Source organism: Pezoporus wallicus, unplaced genomic scaffold (assembly GCF_028554395.1).
Source record: "Pezoporus wallicus isolate ANWC-B61680 ecotype Strahan unplaced genomic scaffold, APGP_CSIRO_Pwel_v1 contig_5552, whole genome shotgun sequence".
Classification (NCBI taxonomy): domain Eukaryota; kingdom Metazoa; phylum Chordata; class Aves; order Psittaciformes; family Psittacidae; genus Pezoporus; species Pezoporus wallicus.
The window spans coordinates 5,440,881-5,460,877 of NW_026640754.1; the positions used below are offsets into that span (position 1 = coordinate 5,440,881).

Sequence of the window (19,997 nt, forward strand, 5' to 3'; positions counted from 1 at the left end):
CTAGACATTTGCACAATACTGTGCATTATGAGCAGGAATATGAAAACTGTAAAAAGTGGAAATAAAAGAGATGGAGAAAATGGTTGGGGAAAAGCACAAATCCAGATGTTAACTTTCACACAGCGAGCGTAGAGCTGCTTGATAGCAAACGCACATGTTAAAGACTGCGGTATTTCAGGTTAAGTGGGAGCATCTCACTGAGAAGTCTGAAAACAGCTAGTCTCTTTAGCAAAAGTGGTCACGTTTCAGGAAGCTAGCGCCATTACCTGTACCAACATCTCCTCCTTTTCTGCTTTTAATCCTCTTGTAAGGATATTAGGGTAACCAGGAATATCTCAGTTCCCTAGAGCAGGACAAACAGCCAGCACCCAAAAGGTTAAGATTATTCTGTGCTGTTAAATCCACCTGAGATTGACATTTTTCTGTATCTTTATCTCCCATTGTCCTCTCTGCAACTGCAAATTCCCCAAATAACCACAGCAGCCATCAAGAGAAAAGGCTGCTAGGTTTTTTTTTGATCAATTTTCATCCCTTCTAACAGCTTTCCTGCTGCAGGAGCGTAAAAGGGATCAGAAGCAAGCAGGATGTCTGTTTTCATCCCCAGTTATAAAGGAACTAGACTTCTTACAAGTGTTCATGTTTGTGTTTTTACTGACCCTTCTACAGATGGCTGGGATATTCTGAGAAGAGAAAAGAAGGGTTAAAGAAAATTCTGGATAATAAGGGCTGTAATATGGATTAGAAGCATAATTTTTATCTTTTGTTTTGAAAAACATACATGCTGCACAGCATTCCATTCCTTTAATGTGAAGACACTAATATTAAAAAAGAAATATGACATGGTTATTCTAATTATGTAAAACTGTAATTGGCATTTATTGCGTAGGGCTTCAGAGGGATAGAAGCATGTGCTGGAAAGCAGATTTTTTCATTAAATAGCTGCCCCAAGGCAGACACATTCTGAACAAAGTATCTTTTCATGAGATATACCTGTCCCATGGAGAGAACAACAAAGGGACTGAGGAAGAGGAGATAGGAAGCCTGAACAAGGGGAGAATGATATGAAAAGAGTCCATTAGAAAACACAAAAAAGGATAAAAAGGGAAAGTAGGAAGTGGGATGGAGTGGCATGGTATGGTCCAATAAAGGTTAAATGACAATCAATAAGAAGAAAAGGCCTTCAAAGAAGAATGGGAAAAAAAGAAGGAAAGAAGAAAATTAAAAGAGCACACTTACAGGATGAGAAGGATTAAAACTAAGGTAGAGCAAGAGGAAAAAAAAAACAACTGAAACTCTCCAAATGGGAAGTAAAAGGCAAAAAAATCACATCCATGCATACAGATCACTTCAGGGAGCAAAAGGCTCGTCCTCATTTGTGTCTGTATATGGTACATTTGACTGCACGGCATTCTTCAGCACTTTTGACTGCTTAAGGAACATTACAGTGATGAGTCATCAGGGATGAAGGTAAGGGCAGAAGAGGCCAGGACATCCCTACTTTCTCATCTATGCTTAACCTCTTCCCTGGCTTGCCTCAAGGTGGCTACCAGCAATTAGGCTCAGAAAGAGCATCTCCCTGCCTATTTTTTCAAGATGAGGGATGGTATCAAAAGAAAGTGTCTCAAGATCCCTGTTGTATACGCCCCTAGTGGAACAGGGGATCCAGGTCTGCCTCTCCATTAAGAGATCTGAACACCAGAAACTGATAAAGGATGGCAGATGAACAGTCACCATTATTCATTCATTTACTTTTCCACGTGGGGAACTGTGCTTATGATGCCTGCTGACACTCCGCAGCAGTAATGTAGCAATGGAAACCATCATTCATACTACGGTAAACAATAAGTACACCAAGAAAGAGTGATCTAATTTTCTAGTGCCTTCTGTGAATTCAAAATTAGAGCCTTTGATGCATCACCACTTGCCTTTGCTCGTATCTCATAGTCACTATTAACAGATATGGCAAGGAGGAACTTGTTTCCCTCCAGAGATTCAGTTATTGCAATGGAAATGGCACACCATTTAGGATTATTAACCTACAAAGCAGAAGCAGAGTTTTGCTCTTGGGGGCAGAAATCATGGCAAAGAAGCTGTCTATATTTATGTCATCAGAGAGCATGTGTTTGAGTGGCGGAGATGGTAGACCTCCTATTTTTTACTTTCCTACTCAACATCTCCCAGGGAAACAAACAGAACTAGAGCAGCACTGATGAGGCAGCGAATGAGCACTGAATCTTGAGGTTCCCATACTTCATAACACTTAAGAGCTTTTCCCAAAGGACTTTTGCAGATGCCACTGAATTGTTCAAGTCTTCATAACCATGGGAGTGTACTTATCACATTTTTTTAAATATGTTTTAATTCCTGTTGTAATCATGGGAGTACACTAATAGGAACCAGAAACATAAGCATACAGTAACTATAACTTAATTCTGCCAGGATTTAAGCTTTTATTTGCACTTGTATAAATTGAGGGTCATTAACCATCATCACTTAGATGAAAGGTTAGAGCACTGGTAACAGATTATTTAGTATTCACATTTTATTACTTCTGGATCAATGTCAGAGAAAAATTTTATACTAATAACCACACACACACAAAAAGAAAAGCGCTAAAGATCTTTTAATCATTCTCTGGATTTTCTTTCTGCCTTCCAATTACCTGAACTTTTAGTAGAAGCATCATCCTATCCATCACTCCAAAATACATACATAAATACCTGCTAGTTTAAAATTCCAGCTGCAATATTCACAGTCACTGTCTGCTCCTTTAAGATATGACAGAATAGATTAAACCTGAGGCAGAACACCATACAAGAACATCAACATTGCTAAAGCATGCATGAAGGATAGGGAAACTTCCCCCAATTTCTCTAGCACAGAACTGCAGGGTACTTCTAGAGGTGTGTGGCTAAAGTTTAAGCATTTTGTTGTTTACTAGCTTGCATTTTAACTCTATTAAGGTATCTTCCATACACAAAAGGGGGGGAAAATAAAATTTGCTTTGGCCATGATCATAAAATTATTTTATGGTAAATAAGCAAAGCTGTATCCAAAGTTCAAGACTGAATCAAAAGAACTTCCAGATAAACTCATTTAACAGAAACTTTGAGCCAAGTATTATTAATGAAAAAGCAACTGGGTAAACCTAGTCAAGCTGTTCTGTTTTACTCTGCTGTTATTCTGCTGGTCTTTCTCTACAACACTAGCCATTTTAATGTCTAGTTAACAGCAAAAATAACTAATAGGGGAGGGAAGAATTTCCCTTTGAGGCTCAAAACAGTGAGTACACTGGCTGATTCCTCTGCCCTGCCCAGGAATGTCCCCCAGGGCCTCCTGCCCCAGAAGGCTTGCAAAGCAGTTTATTCTAGAGGGCTTTTTAGAAGTCAGAAAGGAGGTTTAAAAATATCTAACCCATCCTCTCTGCCTTCGGGTTTACCAGCTTAGATGCATGACAGCCAGAATTCACTACAATTAAGGGAGACAACGAAGACTTTTAAATGGAAGACTAGATTAAAGTAAAAAATAATCCAAGTTGAGCGAGGAAGAGATCTATATGTCATGCTTTGGAGCATTCTGATGCCAATTATTTTGAGTTATTCATACAAAACTGTAAACAACGGAAAAATGTTCCATATTACAAGCCACTGATTAAAGGCCTTGAAGAAACAGATCAGGAAATACTGCAGTGAATTTTGAGAACTATATATTACAGGGCATAAGTAACAGCTTTATACTGTATCTCTTTAAAAATGCATTACAAAGACTTGAGAAAGAAGTATTATCTTTGAATTAGTCAGGTAAATATACCAAAAATGATGCATACGTGAAGACACAAGATCTAAAGGACTTGGAAATTGAAACTTACAAGGAACCAACTATTGTTTCTATCAGTGGATACTTTTTATGTGAGCATTATTTTATACTCAAGAATATGTCAAGAAGATTAAAATGGTGAACTATTTCCTTCTAATTTTTCAGAACTAGTAAAAATTACTTTAATTAATGAAAAGCAGATCTTTGAACACTTATCACACATCCACAATCACAGGTACCTTCTTCCCTAATCTACTGCTGCTTTAAGAAACTGTATCTTTCAGCTTTTCCATTTTTATCATCCCCATCTAGAGTGCCTGCTGGCAAATCAGCAGCATGTTGGAAACGGGTGAAGAACATGAAGATATACAATTGTGAATTTCATGAAGTCTGTTGCTCCCACTATGATAGATACTTCTGGCCAGTAAAACAATGTAAGTACTTAGCTCAAAAACCCCATGTTGCGCATCACATCCCGGAAGCAATTACAGCAAGAGTCCAGCTGTAAAAACCTTATGGAATTGCTGTGTGGATTCAAAGAATCAAAAAGTGTAATTCATTAGAAGTGCTTCACTTGCCTTCTGAAGCATTTTCAATGCTGGTGTACACAGAGAGAGGGGTGCAAGGTCATGCCTATCCTCGCCTTTTCACTGCTCAGAGGACAAAGCTATCAGAAAGTAACTCAGAGACTCAAGAAATACCACAGACAGTGTTTTAAATGATTCCTGAACACCCTCTTGAAGGAATTGAGGAAAAAGAAGGGAGCATGCAACAAAAAAATCTTGCAGTCTTTGGATTTCAGAATGAACAACAAGCCCCCACAGACCAACTACTAGCAATAAAATCAAGGGAAAGCTTTACCTTTCTTTGAAGCTTTCTGAAGGAACTAAAGATTCAAACAGCAGCACCTGATATTTTGTACTCTTGTGATAGCCAAGTCAGCCTTCTGATATTCAGCTATCATAATATGTTTTTGCACAAATAAATTCCGTTACATGTTGTTTGAATAGGTACTGCTGTGTTAAATTAAAGCTTTAAGAAATGCACATAAAGTAATACTTAAGGGAATATTTCATGTGGAGTCTCCAGGTTATGGCAATGATTGGATAAGTTTACTGCTGACTGTTGCAAAACAGACTATGTATCAACACAAAGATGAGTTGGACGGATAGCAGAATTTACAGTAAACGGTTTCCTTTTAATTTGCAAGTACCCTGAACTTAAATTATTTCCAAATTGAGGTTTGGGTTTTTTTATGACAACAAAGTATCCTCTTACATACACAGAACTGCTCTTTGACACCGTAATGTGCTGATAACTGTTATGGGAGTTATCTTCAAGAGAAGAATAGCAATAAAGAGAAAAATTAAATCAGTTTTCTGTAACCATAGCAGGGATACCACTGTAAACATAAAGCATTCCCATGGAAAGAATATTTTTAGTCCTTTCTAATAAACGATCAGCAACTTAGCAGACAGAAACATCCTTAGATTTTCTTTTCTTTTTTTTTCCTCCTGGCTCAGAGAATGTATCTCATACCTATGAATTCTAATGATTAAAATAATTCTACCAATTACTTTGCTGCATTCCAGTATGCATAGTCAAGTATGTAATGCAATAAACTATGCCTGAATGGTCTGTTTACCCCACAGCAAGTTACAAGGAAAACTCTTTCCCCTTAAAGGATTTGTCTCTTTGGAGCATGCAGGCTGGCAAAAAGCCAAGGGAAGCTGGTGCTTAAGCAACCAAGGCTGAGCAGTGCCTGTGTGCATTGCAATTTCAGCCAACCGCAGTAAATGTTATTGGAGTTTTTGTGCTGTAAAATTGCTGCTTTCATGCCCACTGCATCCGACAATAGGAATCCTTGGCCTTGCATGAGAGAGGAAGGCTGATGTGCCTTCTAGTCAGATCTCTCCATCCTTAAAAAGTAGGGTTACTTCTCCTGTGTACTCCTAATGGTTTAGTGACAAATAAATTCATGTCAATGCTACGTCAGACAAAGAAAGATACTAAATGGAGAAGCCTTTTGTGTATGAGGTTGAAGAGCAGTGAAATCATGTTTTAAGCATAGTCCTTTAACTTTTAAAATAATTGATAATCTTTAAAAAGATGATGTTAAAGGTTCCAAATGTTTAATTTCAAAGCAACTTTTAGATAAGCTGTTCCCACAATCAGCCAGTGCACATCTGCTTATTTTTTGCTTTGTGACTCAAGCACAAAAATCCTCAATACTTCTCCTATGAAAGACTGACAAGCATCTGCCAGCAGAATTTGTGAGTTCTGTTTACTTACAGAGAGCAGCATGTTTAAGGCACTAAAACATCATCCTCCAACTTGCAGCTAGCCAGAACAGAGTTTAAATGGAAGCCAAAAGTCAATGAAGAGACAAATCAGACTTTTTACTTTTGCCAAATGCTATTTTTTATTTTATTTTTTTTTGCTACAGGAACTTTTTCAGCACTATAGAATAAAACCTGTGTTGCAATTACATTGACTCCTGTATTAACCCCTACTGGTGACTTTCATTTAAACTGACAGCAACCTGTACTTCTCAGTAGTGCAGAACCAGGCCTTAGCAATCATCAGCATTCAGCAGAACTAAGGAATATGTTAGGTACTTCCTGTATTTGCAAAGCGCTCTCTTCAACAGTAACTAAAGGCTCACAGTCCCAGCTGAAGGAAGAAACCTTTCCACAAGCAATGGGACAGGATAGTGCATATTATCTTTACTAAATTTATATATTTTGTTCCAAGCTGGGAGACATTTGATGCTCTCCAAAGCACTAGAAGATAAAAATAATAATAACAATCATAGAAAAAAAAAGTAACCAAGATTTTATCAAAACTTCACAGCTGTCAACTCATTCAAGATTTCTGGAAGATCTTATGTATTCTCAAAGCTATCAAGGCTTGGTGAACATTAGAGCTGATAAGAAGGGTTTGCAAAGCTGTAGGTTCAGGCTACTGCTACTGAGTGAGGAAGAAATGGGAGCATGTTTAAGATCTTCAGTCACCTTTTCCTAAATAAGGCTTTAAAAAAGAAAAAAAAACATTTAGTATTGTGGTACAAAGTTAAAAATATTAGACTTTTCCCTAAAATAATGAAAAATCACAAATAACAGAATTCAATGTGATTATGAGAGACACTTGTGTCTGATTCTGACCTCACACAAGTTATTTGTGGGGCACTTGCACACCATTTGTACCTCTGGAAGTCAGCCTGAGCAGCAGCTGGGTAAAGTCCTCACTTTGTGATTTATAAAGAAAATAAACTGCCTGTGTGACTGTTTCCTTCTCCTTTTACCTTCTGTATTACAAATTAACTTCTACCATAAATTGTTAGAGCCTACTTTTCCCCACAAGAGCAGTACATCCTCGTTCCTGTTTGTGCCTTCAGGATTCTGCCATTAACAAACTGCGACAGAATTTAAATTCAAACTCCTTATCTTGCCATTAGGAATGTCTGTTCTGTAATCAAGCTAGTCAAGGAAAGGATGTGTGTGAAAGCACTGGCAAGCAGGGAAGGGATGTATTTTCGACTCTCATGTTCATCTATACTGCCAGGTACATGGTTGTTCAGTTTAAGCTGACATTTGGATGCAGCTTTCTTCCTTTGACAAAACTAGGTTCTGTTTTTGTATCTCACTGTATTTCAGAATCAATTTATCTCCACAGATTTTCTTACTGTGCATGAGTTTCTGTAATATGATTTTTAATAGGGAAGGGAGGAGGGGAAGAAATGTCTCTACATCAGATCATATCTTCAGTACGATACACAGTTGGCAGGTTGTCCCATCTGGCATGCATTTGAGTATAAGACGAATAATTTGTCACTCTGAATCCTTTGATTTGTGAAGAGGCCGAAATCATCTTTGGAAAGATATTCTGCAGCTAATGATACAGGAGGTGTGGGGGAGACTGTTCTTTGAAGGCTACAAAGGCCACAATCTGAGGAGAAATAATTGGTCTTGGCTCCTCTATTAAGTAACAGAGATCGAAAACTACAAAAATCTTCAAGAGAAAAACATGACTTACAGCAATCAGACATGAGAACTAATTGCCCACCACTTTGCAAAATTTGATTTTGGAGGGGTGAGGGGATTTTCGAGGGTGAGATTGGGGAGCTGTAATTTGCTCTTGGCAAACAGACTGAATGCTTAATTAAACTGAACAAATGTACATTTTTGTACATTAAGGGAACAATGTTGACAGAAGTTTGGCTTAAAAACCAAAGAGAGAAGATAAAAAGATGGATTCATGAAATTGAAATCAAATATCGAAAAGGGATCAAAAATAAATTGGCTAGCGTTCAAGACACAATTTTTAAGTTTTAAAAGCAACTATATTTGCCCCAAGCACATGGAACAGATAAATTTGTTGATATGTACCTAGAGGATACTGGCTTTCCTGCATTGTCTAATTCTTGACTGTAAGAGATTGAATGCTTCTGTAGCTACTGAGGAAGCCTGCTACACTGTAGTTGAAATACAACAGTCGCCAGCCTCAGAAATAAGTCAGCATGTATTTTTATTAGCATGAACTTATTCCATATTTACAGAAAGCTTGTCAAATGCCTCTATTCAGCATCCTGGGCATCCTGAATTTATGGGCAGCAAACATTTTTGCTTACAGAATATTTACATGAGTATGTGAACATGCCCAGAAGATACTGGCAGTTTTCACAGGGAACAGGCAAGCTTATTTTCTAATTCTGCAGGACATAACATGGGCCAGCAAGTGGCAAGGGAAAGCGGCTGTTTTGCTAATGATTTATTGTGGAAGATGTGGACAATTTCAGAATGAACTCTGGGCTACAGGACAAATTGTGGTTTTCAGTTACATTTAAGCAGACAATGCACAGAAATGTGCATGCTGCTAATGAAACATTCGCCATAGCTTAGTATGATAACCTGTTATAAACTACAAACTCATGTATACCTGATTGAAAATGCACGCAGATATATTACTAGAAAAGCTAAGGGAGGTTACCTCAGTCCACCTTCTCCTAAAAGAATGTAGGTTTGTTCTCTGCAGTATGACTGATGTTTTTATTTATTTTAATTTTGTGCCACAAAGTGGCAGAGCTGCTGTCACTTCCCCTGGGACAGATTTAGATATCTTAATACAGTTCACCGTTAGATAGTTTTTCCTGATAATGAGCCAATCTTTCCTTTCCTTTTTTACATCCCATTGCTTTTAGTCGTATCTCTATATGGTATACAACATGCCCCATTCCACCTTGGGTTATTGGTTTCTCTTTTTCAGCACTTAATTAGTGCTTAGGCTATGTGCTGAGTCAGTTTTATTCTCTCACCTATTCCCATATATTAATACCTCTAATTGTTTTCATTCAAATATATCTGAACACTAAATAAATAACAATAATTCTAGAAGTAATAAGAGAATTTGACAGGAACTCTGAAAAAGCAAGAGGCCCAAATTCAAAATGTATATTCCATGGATGTCACGTCTATGATTCTGTGTTTGCTGAGGTTTTTGTACACCCGGCTAAAGCTGTACTTGTGAGACCATGTTGCAGATTTATGTGTGATTAAATTTCTCTATCACTGTTTCTCCTCAGATTTTTCCTTAATATTCTGCATCTGACACCATCTTACAGTTTTCAGTTCCAATTTCACTTTACTAGTTTATGGCCATACAATTAATGATCTTTCCTTGCCCTTTTCTATTAACATTTTGTTCCCAGTTGGCACTCAAAACTCTCACTGTTTAGCATCATTAGGAAATTTTATTTGTGCCATTTTTACTCTTTCATCCATATAACTCATGATGATGTTAAATGAAACCAAGATTATAGCATATCTCCATGATGTTCTTCAACACAGCTACTCCTAGTTTGATCTATTATTCTTAATTTATTATCACAAGACTATTTCAAACCAAACAGGTCTGAATTCATTTTTCAAGCAACATGTCTTAGGACCAGTGTCAGACCTGAAGACAAATTGTATATACTGATACAATGACAAAACTTAATTTATCATGAAGTATGACATACGGGATAAAAAAGTCTCATTATACAATGTGTAAGACAACAGTGAAAATAAGGCATGTTGATACCCATGGAGTTTCTGGGGAATCCAGGTGACTGCCAGTTCTCAGAATGATGAAGAGGAAAAGAAGCAAGTTTACACTTCACCAAAGTAAAACCTAAACAGCTTTTAAGCGTTCAATCTCACACCATTATGTCTGTGTTTCCTTCTTCCCTAGCACTGCTTTCCCCTCTCCTTTTGCTCCCCATTAATCAGAAATTATCAACAGGTAGGTGACCACCTGGATGCTAAGTTCTAGTTCAGTAGCTTCCCTTGTGGAACAACCATGGCAAGGCAGGGATGGAATAAGGCCTGGGAAGTGTTCTGTAGGCACTAAAGCAGAACTGCCAGAAAGGTACTTCCCAGATGTTGACTAGGACTCAATTTGCTGCGGGTCTTCAATATTCACAGGTTATTTTCAACCTTCTCATGAGCCAGTGGGGTATGAAGAGGGAAATCATATTGTCTTCTTCCTACCCGCAAAGGAGAAAGAATAAGAGCTGCAAGGGAGGATAAGATGCCTTAAGGTCACTTGCCTCTTCCACTAACTTAACAGAAATCCCTGTGTATACTTCAATTCACACTTTAATTTCATTTGCTTCTGGTGGAAAGGAAGTGAGAATAGAAAATGGCAGATTGCTCAATTATGGTGGTTATACATTAATTGAGATGTCTATGAGGAAAAAAAAAAACCCACAATAGTTACAGGCAAAATCAGAAGAGTAAAATATCCAAACAAACCCCTAACAAAATTTGCACCTATGCTTTGTACATGTGTTTCATCTGGTTATTACTGCTGCCAGGTTTGGGCATTTGGCCTATATTCTCTCAGGTGCTTGTACAAAAGGAGAAGGTTCTAACTTGCCACCTTGTACAAATTAAAATTTCAAACATACTGTAGAAACACTGCTGTGAAATACATCTTTCTCTATTTTGCATTTGACAGCTCTACCATAATATTTCCAATTTAGGGGGTAAAAATCCTCATATCTGTATTCCTAATTCAGATTCATCTCCATTGTCAGTAGTAAGCATTAACATTTAACTATTATCTTTTCTTCATAGTCTCTGCTTAACCTGAGAATTTAGCACCAGATTTCTCATAACATCTGTATTGCAAGATAAACTACTACTAAGTTTCAGCAAATTCCTCTCCAAATTCTAACTAAACTGTGATTTTTGGTGGAAAAAGATAAAGAAGCTTATCAAGATGCTTAAATTACAGACTTTACATGACTTTCAACAGCTTATAAGCAGAATTCATTACATAAAGAAGCCTGCTCTACCTCAGTCACATCCAAGCTCCTAGCTCACTCTCCCTCTTGCTCATATGACAGCAGACAGATTCAGATGCCCTGTTTCTTTCAAACCAGTTCATTCCTCTTTCTAAAAACAAAAAACCTAATCATTTTTTCTGAAATCGCTAGACAAATAAGCTGACTGCTGGAACAGAGTCAGTATACTGAGCTGCACCATGGAGAAGAGGAACAAGTAGAATAAACTGGAGGTGCTACATGAAGGAACACTATTACAACTGATTGTCCTAAAATTTATGTGTTCCTGATATTTACAACCTATTAACATACTGCTTTTAGAGAAACAAAATGATTCCTAGAAAACTGTCCACAACTTAATTTGCATTTTTAATGCTACTAGCAACACTTCCATGAAGACCTTTTCTTCTCATGTGGTAAGCATTTGATAGCTGATTTTCATAATTCTCATTTCTCTCTTAGCTATTTCCTCAAATGAAAACTAATTCCCATTGGTTAACACAACAAAGCAATCAAACCCAAAAGCTTAGGTTGGTATTATTCATTCTAAACACATAATCGGATTTTCAATTTTCAGGGAGTTGATCAAATAAACTACATTGATCAAATGAACTCATACTAAAGGAAAACAAACATGTTTGAATAGACTAAAGAGAGGGTAATTTAACTTGCTATTCATATACAGTCAATATAATTGAAAACAGTTCAATAATAATTGTTTTCTGACAGTACCTTTTTTATTCTGACCATTTCAAAAGTGATCCTTGCATACGCTGCCAATATAAACACTGGACAAAGTCATCCAAAATATAGCACTGGAGCTATTTTGTACCCGTTAACATTAGATAGCATTGAAAGCTGAATTCATTCAGATGAAAAAAAAACAAACATGAAAGAACCCCTTCCTTCTGTGAAAGTGCTACACACGCTCTATTGCTTACCAATTTAGCTAAAGAAAATACAACACTCAAAACTGTAGCAAAGGCCATGATTAAATGATACTTACTTCCTACGGTAGATTTTGAGAGATCTACATACTAGTAAAAATGCTACACAATAATGCAAATCATTGAGTAGAAGGAAGTTGTAGCTATTAACTTAGAAACCTTTAGCTTAATTATGAAAATCTGCTCTTGCCCATTTTACAATGAATATATTTTTCCCCCATCAATAGACCAAATCATAAGATGGATGAGAAACCAATCATAAGCAAAACAAGTACATATTCCAAGTTCATATTCATGTAGTGCTGGATGAAAGCATCCTTTCTTCAAGCAATGCAAACCCTGACCCTGCAGCTGACCGGACGGGTGAAAGAGTGCTACCAGAACACCTATGGTATTCTTCTCGTCCAGCAGAAAAGCAAGCAAACCCTACTTAAATTCTAGCAACCACAAATATAGTATTTGTAGTTAGCAATTTGAAGCACTTCTAAAAACAAGTCCAATCTTGTGGAGAGAGAGAAAGATCATTAGCTGTATTATATGACTACCAGTATTACTAGATTATGGCTGTATATATTGATCTAATACTTTGACAGCGGTAATCAGAAATTGCAAGCACTACTTCTGCATATATATGCTGAAGGGGTGAGACTCAGAAATTTGCAGATAGACAAGGAAGCACAGCATGAAAAGAGTGGGAAGGGGAAAATGAATATGTACTCACAGAATATACAAGGTTTTCCTTCTGCTTAGGAAAAACCTTACCAAGAACAATTCTCTCAACATAAACCACAGTGTTAACTTCTGACATGCTTGCTATCAAACCCTCCCCTTACTTTGTCCTCCTAAAAGGCCAAAACTTGACTATCCATGGTATCAGCTGAAATATTTTGGCTAATCTGGAGTGAAAGGGGTTAAGGAACATTCCTCAAAGGTAGCAAACTCAGACTGGCAAGCAACTGTTAGAAATTTCAAAGGCAGGAAAATGCTAAAATGCAGAGGAATGATGAGCACTCACTTACTAGCTTCCTAAGAGTTTTTCATTTGCAGAGGAAGGGCTGGTGGATACAGTAATCTAAATGTATTGATTTATTGAACTAAACCAGGCTACCTTTTGGATAATGCATACATTTTCTGACAGATTTCATATTCCTAGACATAAAGGAAAGCAGACATCTTCATAACAAACCCCAGTTATGACAGTATATTACCATTCTTTTGGACTTATTTACAGATTAAATACTGAGCAAGCTGAGCATACACAAATAAGTTATGCAAAAAAGATCTCAATTCAACCCTTAACATGAGGAAAAAAAAGGTTGTCAAATTCACATACATAACTGCTCTTAGCAGATTGGCCTTTTAGACACACCACCAAAGTTGCACTCAAAGCTAGGAAGAGCAGCTCAAAGCTAGCGCTTTTGCTCTGCAAAATAATTCTGTCCAACCGATGTGCAATCTGTAGGAAAATAGTTCTCCCTCTAGTGGTTCATCTGTAACGGAGTTCTTTACAATCAAAAGACACAAATGGTTCTTAGAAAAATGAAGAGGCTTTTTCCAAGCTTTGCTGATCTACTGGGGAAGGGCTGTGAACTAACAAGGTATTCTTCCAGTCTGCCTACCCCAAGAAAATTTGTTCAATCATGCAACAAAAATGGAACCCTGCAGCTATTATTTTGTATGGGCTTTTTTTTTTTCTTTTTTTTTTAAGAAAAAGAAGGTCAAAATGTGGTTTCTTAGCGCATGTTGTGTAAATGGGCACTGGTGTTTGAAGTACGCGACATTTCTGTTGGTTACTCATACTGTCTGGGAAGATGAGAAACATGGAAACAATACATCTCAGAAGCTACCACTGCCTTCCCTCACCAGGCAGTTCTCCTCCTCTAGATTTTTTTCCTCAATCTATAGTGCCCTATCCAGTAACATACAAATCCAGTTTTCTTGCCCCAGGGAAACTAAAGGAACAGCTGTAACCTGCTGAATTTGATGAGGTAGTAAAAGATAAATTTTACATTATTCTGAAGCTAAACATCACTAAGTTTAACCAACTTCAGCCTACCCTTGAAAAAAAGTACAACTAAAGGCTATAAATTGCATTTCATAATGAATTACTAAAGGCTATTGCTTCATGTAAATATTGCATTTCAAAATAAATGATCTTCTATGTATTAGATGTTACTTTCTACTCTTGCTTATCCTACAGTAAAGTAGAAACATCATTTGTAACATTTAAAGGAAAATCAGTTTAAAATACAAAGTAATTTTGATATCTTTAATTTTTATTAGGTAATTTTGTAAGAGCATGGAAAATAAAAGGGTATTCAAACTATGGACAAAGTGTCCTCTTCTTACCATGACCTGGGACAGACACTGAAATAGTACCAGTCTGTACTAGATATGAGCTGGCAGTATAGTCCTCATCTGTATCAGAGTCCTGAACTGGCTGGCTGGCATTATTACTTAATAACCACCTCTGGTTGTCATGGAGATTGGGTGATGGAGGAGGGGAGTGCAAATGTTCAGTAACGGATGGACTAGATGAGGAGGATGGCATGGGAGGACCTATGAAAAGAAATAAAAAAATATATAAAATATGGGTCAAGATCTCAAATGAACAATAAATCGTTTATTATTTGCATCACTGAAAAGTGAATAGTCAACTTCAAGCAATAAAGAAATCAACAAAGAAAGTATGACAATTGCTTGTAATAAACTCATTTAAGTGCTGTAGGAAACATAACACAATGCGATGACTTGTTATTTCAATGTCTCTCACTACCTGACATCCCAGTGTCTCTGAAACACAAAATGACAGAAGAATAGGTGACAACTTAAATATTTGTCTAAAACCATTTGGAAAATACAGTATTTTCTATTTTTCAAGATTTTAAGCAGAAGTACTGAAATGCGTGGCCAAATACAGGGTCAGCAGGACATTCTTGTCTAAAATCCACTTCTGGAGGAAAATAACACAGGTAACTAAAGTAACAATTTTCCACACTCACATATACCAGAAAACTCACAGCCCTAAATTTCAACCACTGGAGTTATTCTGACAGGAATTTAAGTTTTTAGCAGAGTTTCTCAGACACATATACTACTTAAAACCTATTAAAATGTTTCACCTGTCAAACCTAAGTCCATCTGCACAAGTGTTTTTAAAACATGCATACAGAATGACTACATCCCATTTCTACATCTTGGAAAGCATCATAACAGCATTATAAAGACAGATTTAAATAAAGCTTTAGGATACTATATAAGCATATTTTGTCCTTCAATGAAACAGTGAATAAACCCAGCAATCAACAGAGAGATTCCTAATTTACCTTATGAATATATTGGGTTTTTGTAATATTTAGTGAGCACAGATCTAACTCTGTTAGAGTAAGACTGCTGGACTACTTTTGAATGAAGTATTTTGTTGCCTGTAGGTGGGGAATCGCACCAGAAAATGAAGTAATTAACATACTTTGTGTTAAAATAATTAACCTCCATGGATACCATTCATAACTAAGAGTCTAAATTTAAATTAAAGGAAGACTTGGCTTTGGGTTGTTTTTTTTCTTCTCATCATGTAACGATTTGTTTTTATGATACTCAGTAGTACAGCTATGCTGGAGAGGGGCAGCACCTCTCAATGTTTTTAATACCATAAATCATATTGGCACCTATAGCTTAATTTAACTTTCCTCAGTCTCCCTTGTACATTGCTAAAATTATGCTGATGTTTAATTATTTTTCTTTCATTTTCAGTTTACTCCATCTTAATAACTTATAGAGCTCTAAAACAAGTTGCTAAGTCCTAACCAGTTGGTTTCCCTGGAAAGAAACCCATGACAGCCTTACCATAAACTGCTTAATTCTTTCACACATCATTTACCTGTTCTTAAACAGCACAATTTAAGACTCAGATATGGTTCTGGAAGGAAAGCTAGCACCTACTATTACTCAACTCCTGTGTGAAACTGAAGCTTTATAGCTAGGGAGATTACAAGGATAGGGGATGACATTTTACAGGTCTCACCTTGGGAATTTGGAAGTAGAGAATGAGCACATTTTCAAGTTCAAGATACAGTTCCACCAGATTTTTTGGCTACACTTCGTTTTTTTTTACATTGCTTGCTTCAGTAACTTGGACTTGTGGTTATTTCTTGAAGGAGTATTTAATGCATTATTTATGATGTAGCCAAACAGATTTAGATACTTCATTTTCAACTGATACCAGTAATAGTTATCATTCTGGTTTTTGGTGTTTTTTTTTGCCTTTTTTTGTTTGTTTGTTTTAATACAAATCATCTCTTTTTTAGCTTGAAACAAATTTCCTTTACTTGCTTTGGACTTTCCTGACTAGAGAGGAGGTCTATAGTGATATGTTCCAGATGAATACTGTCTGAAGCAAATCTCCATTTCAGTAATGCCTATGGATGTTACGCACAACACTGTTCTCAATATGCTTCCTCTCTCCTTCTCAATTTACGCTCATTAACTTTCATACACAACAGAGCCTTGATTACACAAACTGTAATCATACAAAATATTCTGTTGCCTGAAAATGTGTCATGTCCAAGCTTCCTTAATTATTTTGTGAATTCACTCATTTACCCAAATTTATTAATTATCTCAGTGCTATGTGGCTTGTTGAAAGTGCACTGCACCAGTGAGTAGCCATCCGGAAAGAGCATCACTTGGGTGTTCTGGCTTACCGAGTTTCTCAGTGCAGAAAACAGTGTCAGGTGTGGGGTGGATGCATGGGTCCATTAGCAAAACTCCCACTGCTACACTCAGTGAGAATAGATCGCTGCTACTACAAAATTATGTGATTTCTACCAGGAAATCATTCAACTTTGGTGATCTGATTTTTATAAATAAAACTGAGTCTGGCAGGCAGGTCTTCGAATCATAGGGTTGTTTAGGTTGGAAAAGACCATGGAGTTCAACCATTAAACCTGCATGGCCAAGTCCACCACTAAATGATGTCCCTGAGCACTACATCTGCATGGTGACTCAACCATTTCGTCTGTTCAAATAAACCTTTCCCTCAAGAAGTATTTCCTAATACCCAATCTAAACCTCCCCTGGCATAGCTTGAGGCTGTTACCTCTTGTCCTATTTCTTATTACTTGGCAGAAAAGACTGACCCCACCTCACTACAATCTCCTGTCAGATAGGAGTGTCCTTTTCTCCAGGATAAACAACCACAGTTCCCTCAGCCTCTTCTCTTAAGACTTGTGCTCTAGACCCTTCACCAGCTTTGCCACCCTTCTTCAGACATGCTCCAGCAATTCAGTATCTTTCTTGTAGAGAGGGGCTCAGAACTGAACACAGGATTCGAGGTGCAGCCTCACCAGTGACAAGTACAGGGGGACAATCACTTCCCTAGTCCTGCTGGCCACACCATTTCTGATACAGGCCAGGATGTCCTTGGCCTTCTTGGCCGCCTGGGCACAAGCTGGCTCATGTTCAGTGGCCGTCAATCAGCACCCCCAAGTCCTTTTCCTCCAAGCAGCTTTCCAGCCACTCTTCCCCAAGCCTGTAGCGTTGCATGGGGTTGTTGTGGGCCAAGTACAGGACCCAGCACTGAGCCCTGTCTAACCTCATTGCATTGGCCACAGCCCATTGATCCAGCCTGTACAGATCCCTCTATAGAGCCTTCCTTCCCTCAAGCAGATCAACACTCCCACCCACGTTGGTGTCATCTGCAAATTTACTGAGGGTGCACTCCATCCCCTTGTTGAGATCATTAATAAAGATATTGAATAGAACTGGCCCCAGTACTGAGCCCTGGAGAACATCATTGGTGACCAGCTGCCAACTAGATTTAACTCCATTCACCACCACTCTTTGGGCCTGACCATCCAGACAGCTTTTCATCCAGCAAAGAGTACACCCATCCAAGCCATGAACAGCCAGTTTCAAAGGAGAATACTGTGGGAAACTGTGTCAAAGGCTTTATTAAAGTTTAGGCAGACAACATCCACAGCCTTTCCCTCATCCATTAAGCAAGTCGCCTCATCACAGAAGGAGATCAGGTTAGTCAAGCAGGACCTGCCTTTAACATACCCATGCTGACTGCTCCCGATCACCCGGTTGTTCTGTACATGCCACGTAATGACCCTCAAGATGATCTGCTCTGGATCCCCCATCCAGCCCTTCCTGTAGATGGGCATCACAATTAGTAACCTCCGGTCAACTATGGCCTCCCCACTTAGCCAGGGCTGCTGACAAATAATGAAAAGTGGCTTGGTGAGCACTTCCACCAGCTCCGGCTGTACCCTTGGGTGGATCCCATCTAGCCCTATAGACTTGTGTGTGTCTAAGTTTTGCAGTAGTTCGCTGACCATTTCCCCTTGGATTATGAGGGTTTTATTCTGCTCCTGTTCCCTGTCTTCCAGCTCAGGGGTCTGGGTACCCAGAGAACAAGTGGTTTTACCACTAAAGACTGAAGCAAAGATGGCGTTAAGTACCTCAGCCTTTTCTTCATCCTTGGTCACTATGTTTCCCCCTGCATCCTATAAAGGATGGAAATTTGCCTTAGCCCTCCTTTTGTTGCTTTCTTGTCACAAGGTTACATGGTCTGCAGAGAAAAGGGAGCTGGTTATATGAGCCAATTCTTCACAATACAGCTGGGGTGCGTATTTCTGTACAACTTCATCCAGTACTGGCAGACTTCTACAGTGATTCCAAGTGAAAAGACAGACAGCTATTGATACTGCCATTTATAGAATAAGCTAGATGTTAAGAAAAAAAAAAATACTGCACATACTAGAAAGAGGGATCACAAGTGATGTGCATATTCTTCCTCTTTTTTTTTTTTTTCCATCCATGGAATGGAAGGCATTTAAAAATGTTTGGTAATATCTCTTACTGAAGTGTTAGCAAACACATTCATAAATCACAAAAATTATTAAGTATGACAAAAGCCAATTATATTGATTATTGGCACTTTTCCCATACAGCTTGGGAGGCACATGATGATGCAAAGAATATTTCATTCTAAGGAAAACCACAAAAATACAATATTAATTCCCCTCCCCCAATCTGCTTCTTTTGGCATGCACCTAGCAAAAAAAAATTTTTGTTCTTGCTTTGACTTTCTTGCCCCTACTTTAAAAAAGAAAATGTTCTTGTTTGGACTATGTGACTTTGATATAGGATAGTACACTATTTTCCATGAGAAAGCATACTGGGCTTAAGGGTACTTAAATCTCATCTTCTAGGTTAGCTATGGGGATAAATACGCTTTCATTTTTTGGTATTTTTATAATACACAACTTTCAGTTCTCTTTATGTACTTCCAAAAAAAGTTACCTCACACAAAACCCCAAAGTATTTTTGACAAATTGAGGATAACTCCAGCAGGAGCAGAATCAATATAGTAATATGTGAAGATGTGAATAAAATTTGCGAAGAAATAATATGAGCCTCCAAAGAAAGTAAAACCCAAAGAAAATCGGTTGTAAGAACAACATTAACAATGAAATATACCTGAGCTAATAATGGGTGCATTAAATACATACTTATAGAGTCATTACATAAAAATATAATTGTACTGTTCTGTGCAAAGATCAAAGCTGATCTAAAAGACTATAAGATAAAAGTTGGAAGCAGACCTGATGGCTGAAAGGGATAGGTATGATAAGTGTAACCCATAAAAAAACAGAAAATAAACAATGGATTGGTAGTAATGGGAGGCACAGGGATGCGTGGAACTTTCTATATTAAATATACTAAGGCTTAAGTAGGTCTAAGCCTGAGCTTCAGGCAATTGCTGGTGCCTAACACCACAGGTATGAGAGCAGGGAAGAGGGAAGCAAAGGGGGCTACCAGAGAGCGCAGGAAGGGCCAGAGCACCATAAGGCAGAGTTGTGCCTTCAACCCCAGCATCTCGGGGACACTTCCACCCAGCA

General features: G+C 37.9%; 1 protein-coding gene across 8 annotated transcripts in view; it reads right to left on the reverse strand.

Annotated features, from left to right (window-relative positions):
• The window catches only part of TENM3 (teneurin transmembrane protein 3), an 830,895-nt gene that overhangs the window by 158,794 nt on the left and 652,104 nt on the right, over nucleotides 1-19,997 (reverse strand). For 4 of the 8 annotated variants that reach the window (XM_057420267.1, XM_057420269.1, XM_057420270.1 and 1 more), the window contains one exon: nucleotides 14,440-14,649. The exons of the other annotated variants lie outside the window; for them this stretch is intronic. In XM_057420267.1, coding sequence (XP_057276250.1) covers nucleotides 14,440-14,649 — 210 coding nt within the window. The remainder of the gene's footprint in view (nucleotides 1-14,439; nucleotides 14,650-19,997) is intronic. 8 annotated transcript variants of the gene reach the window in all.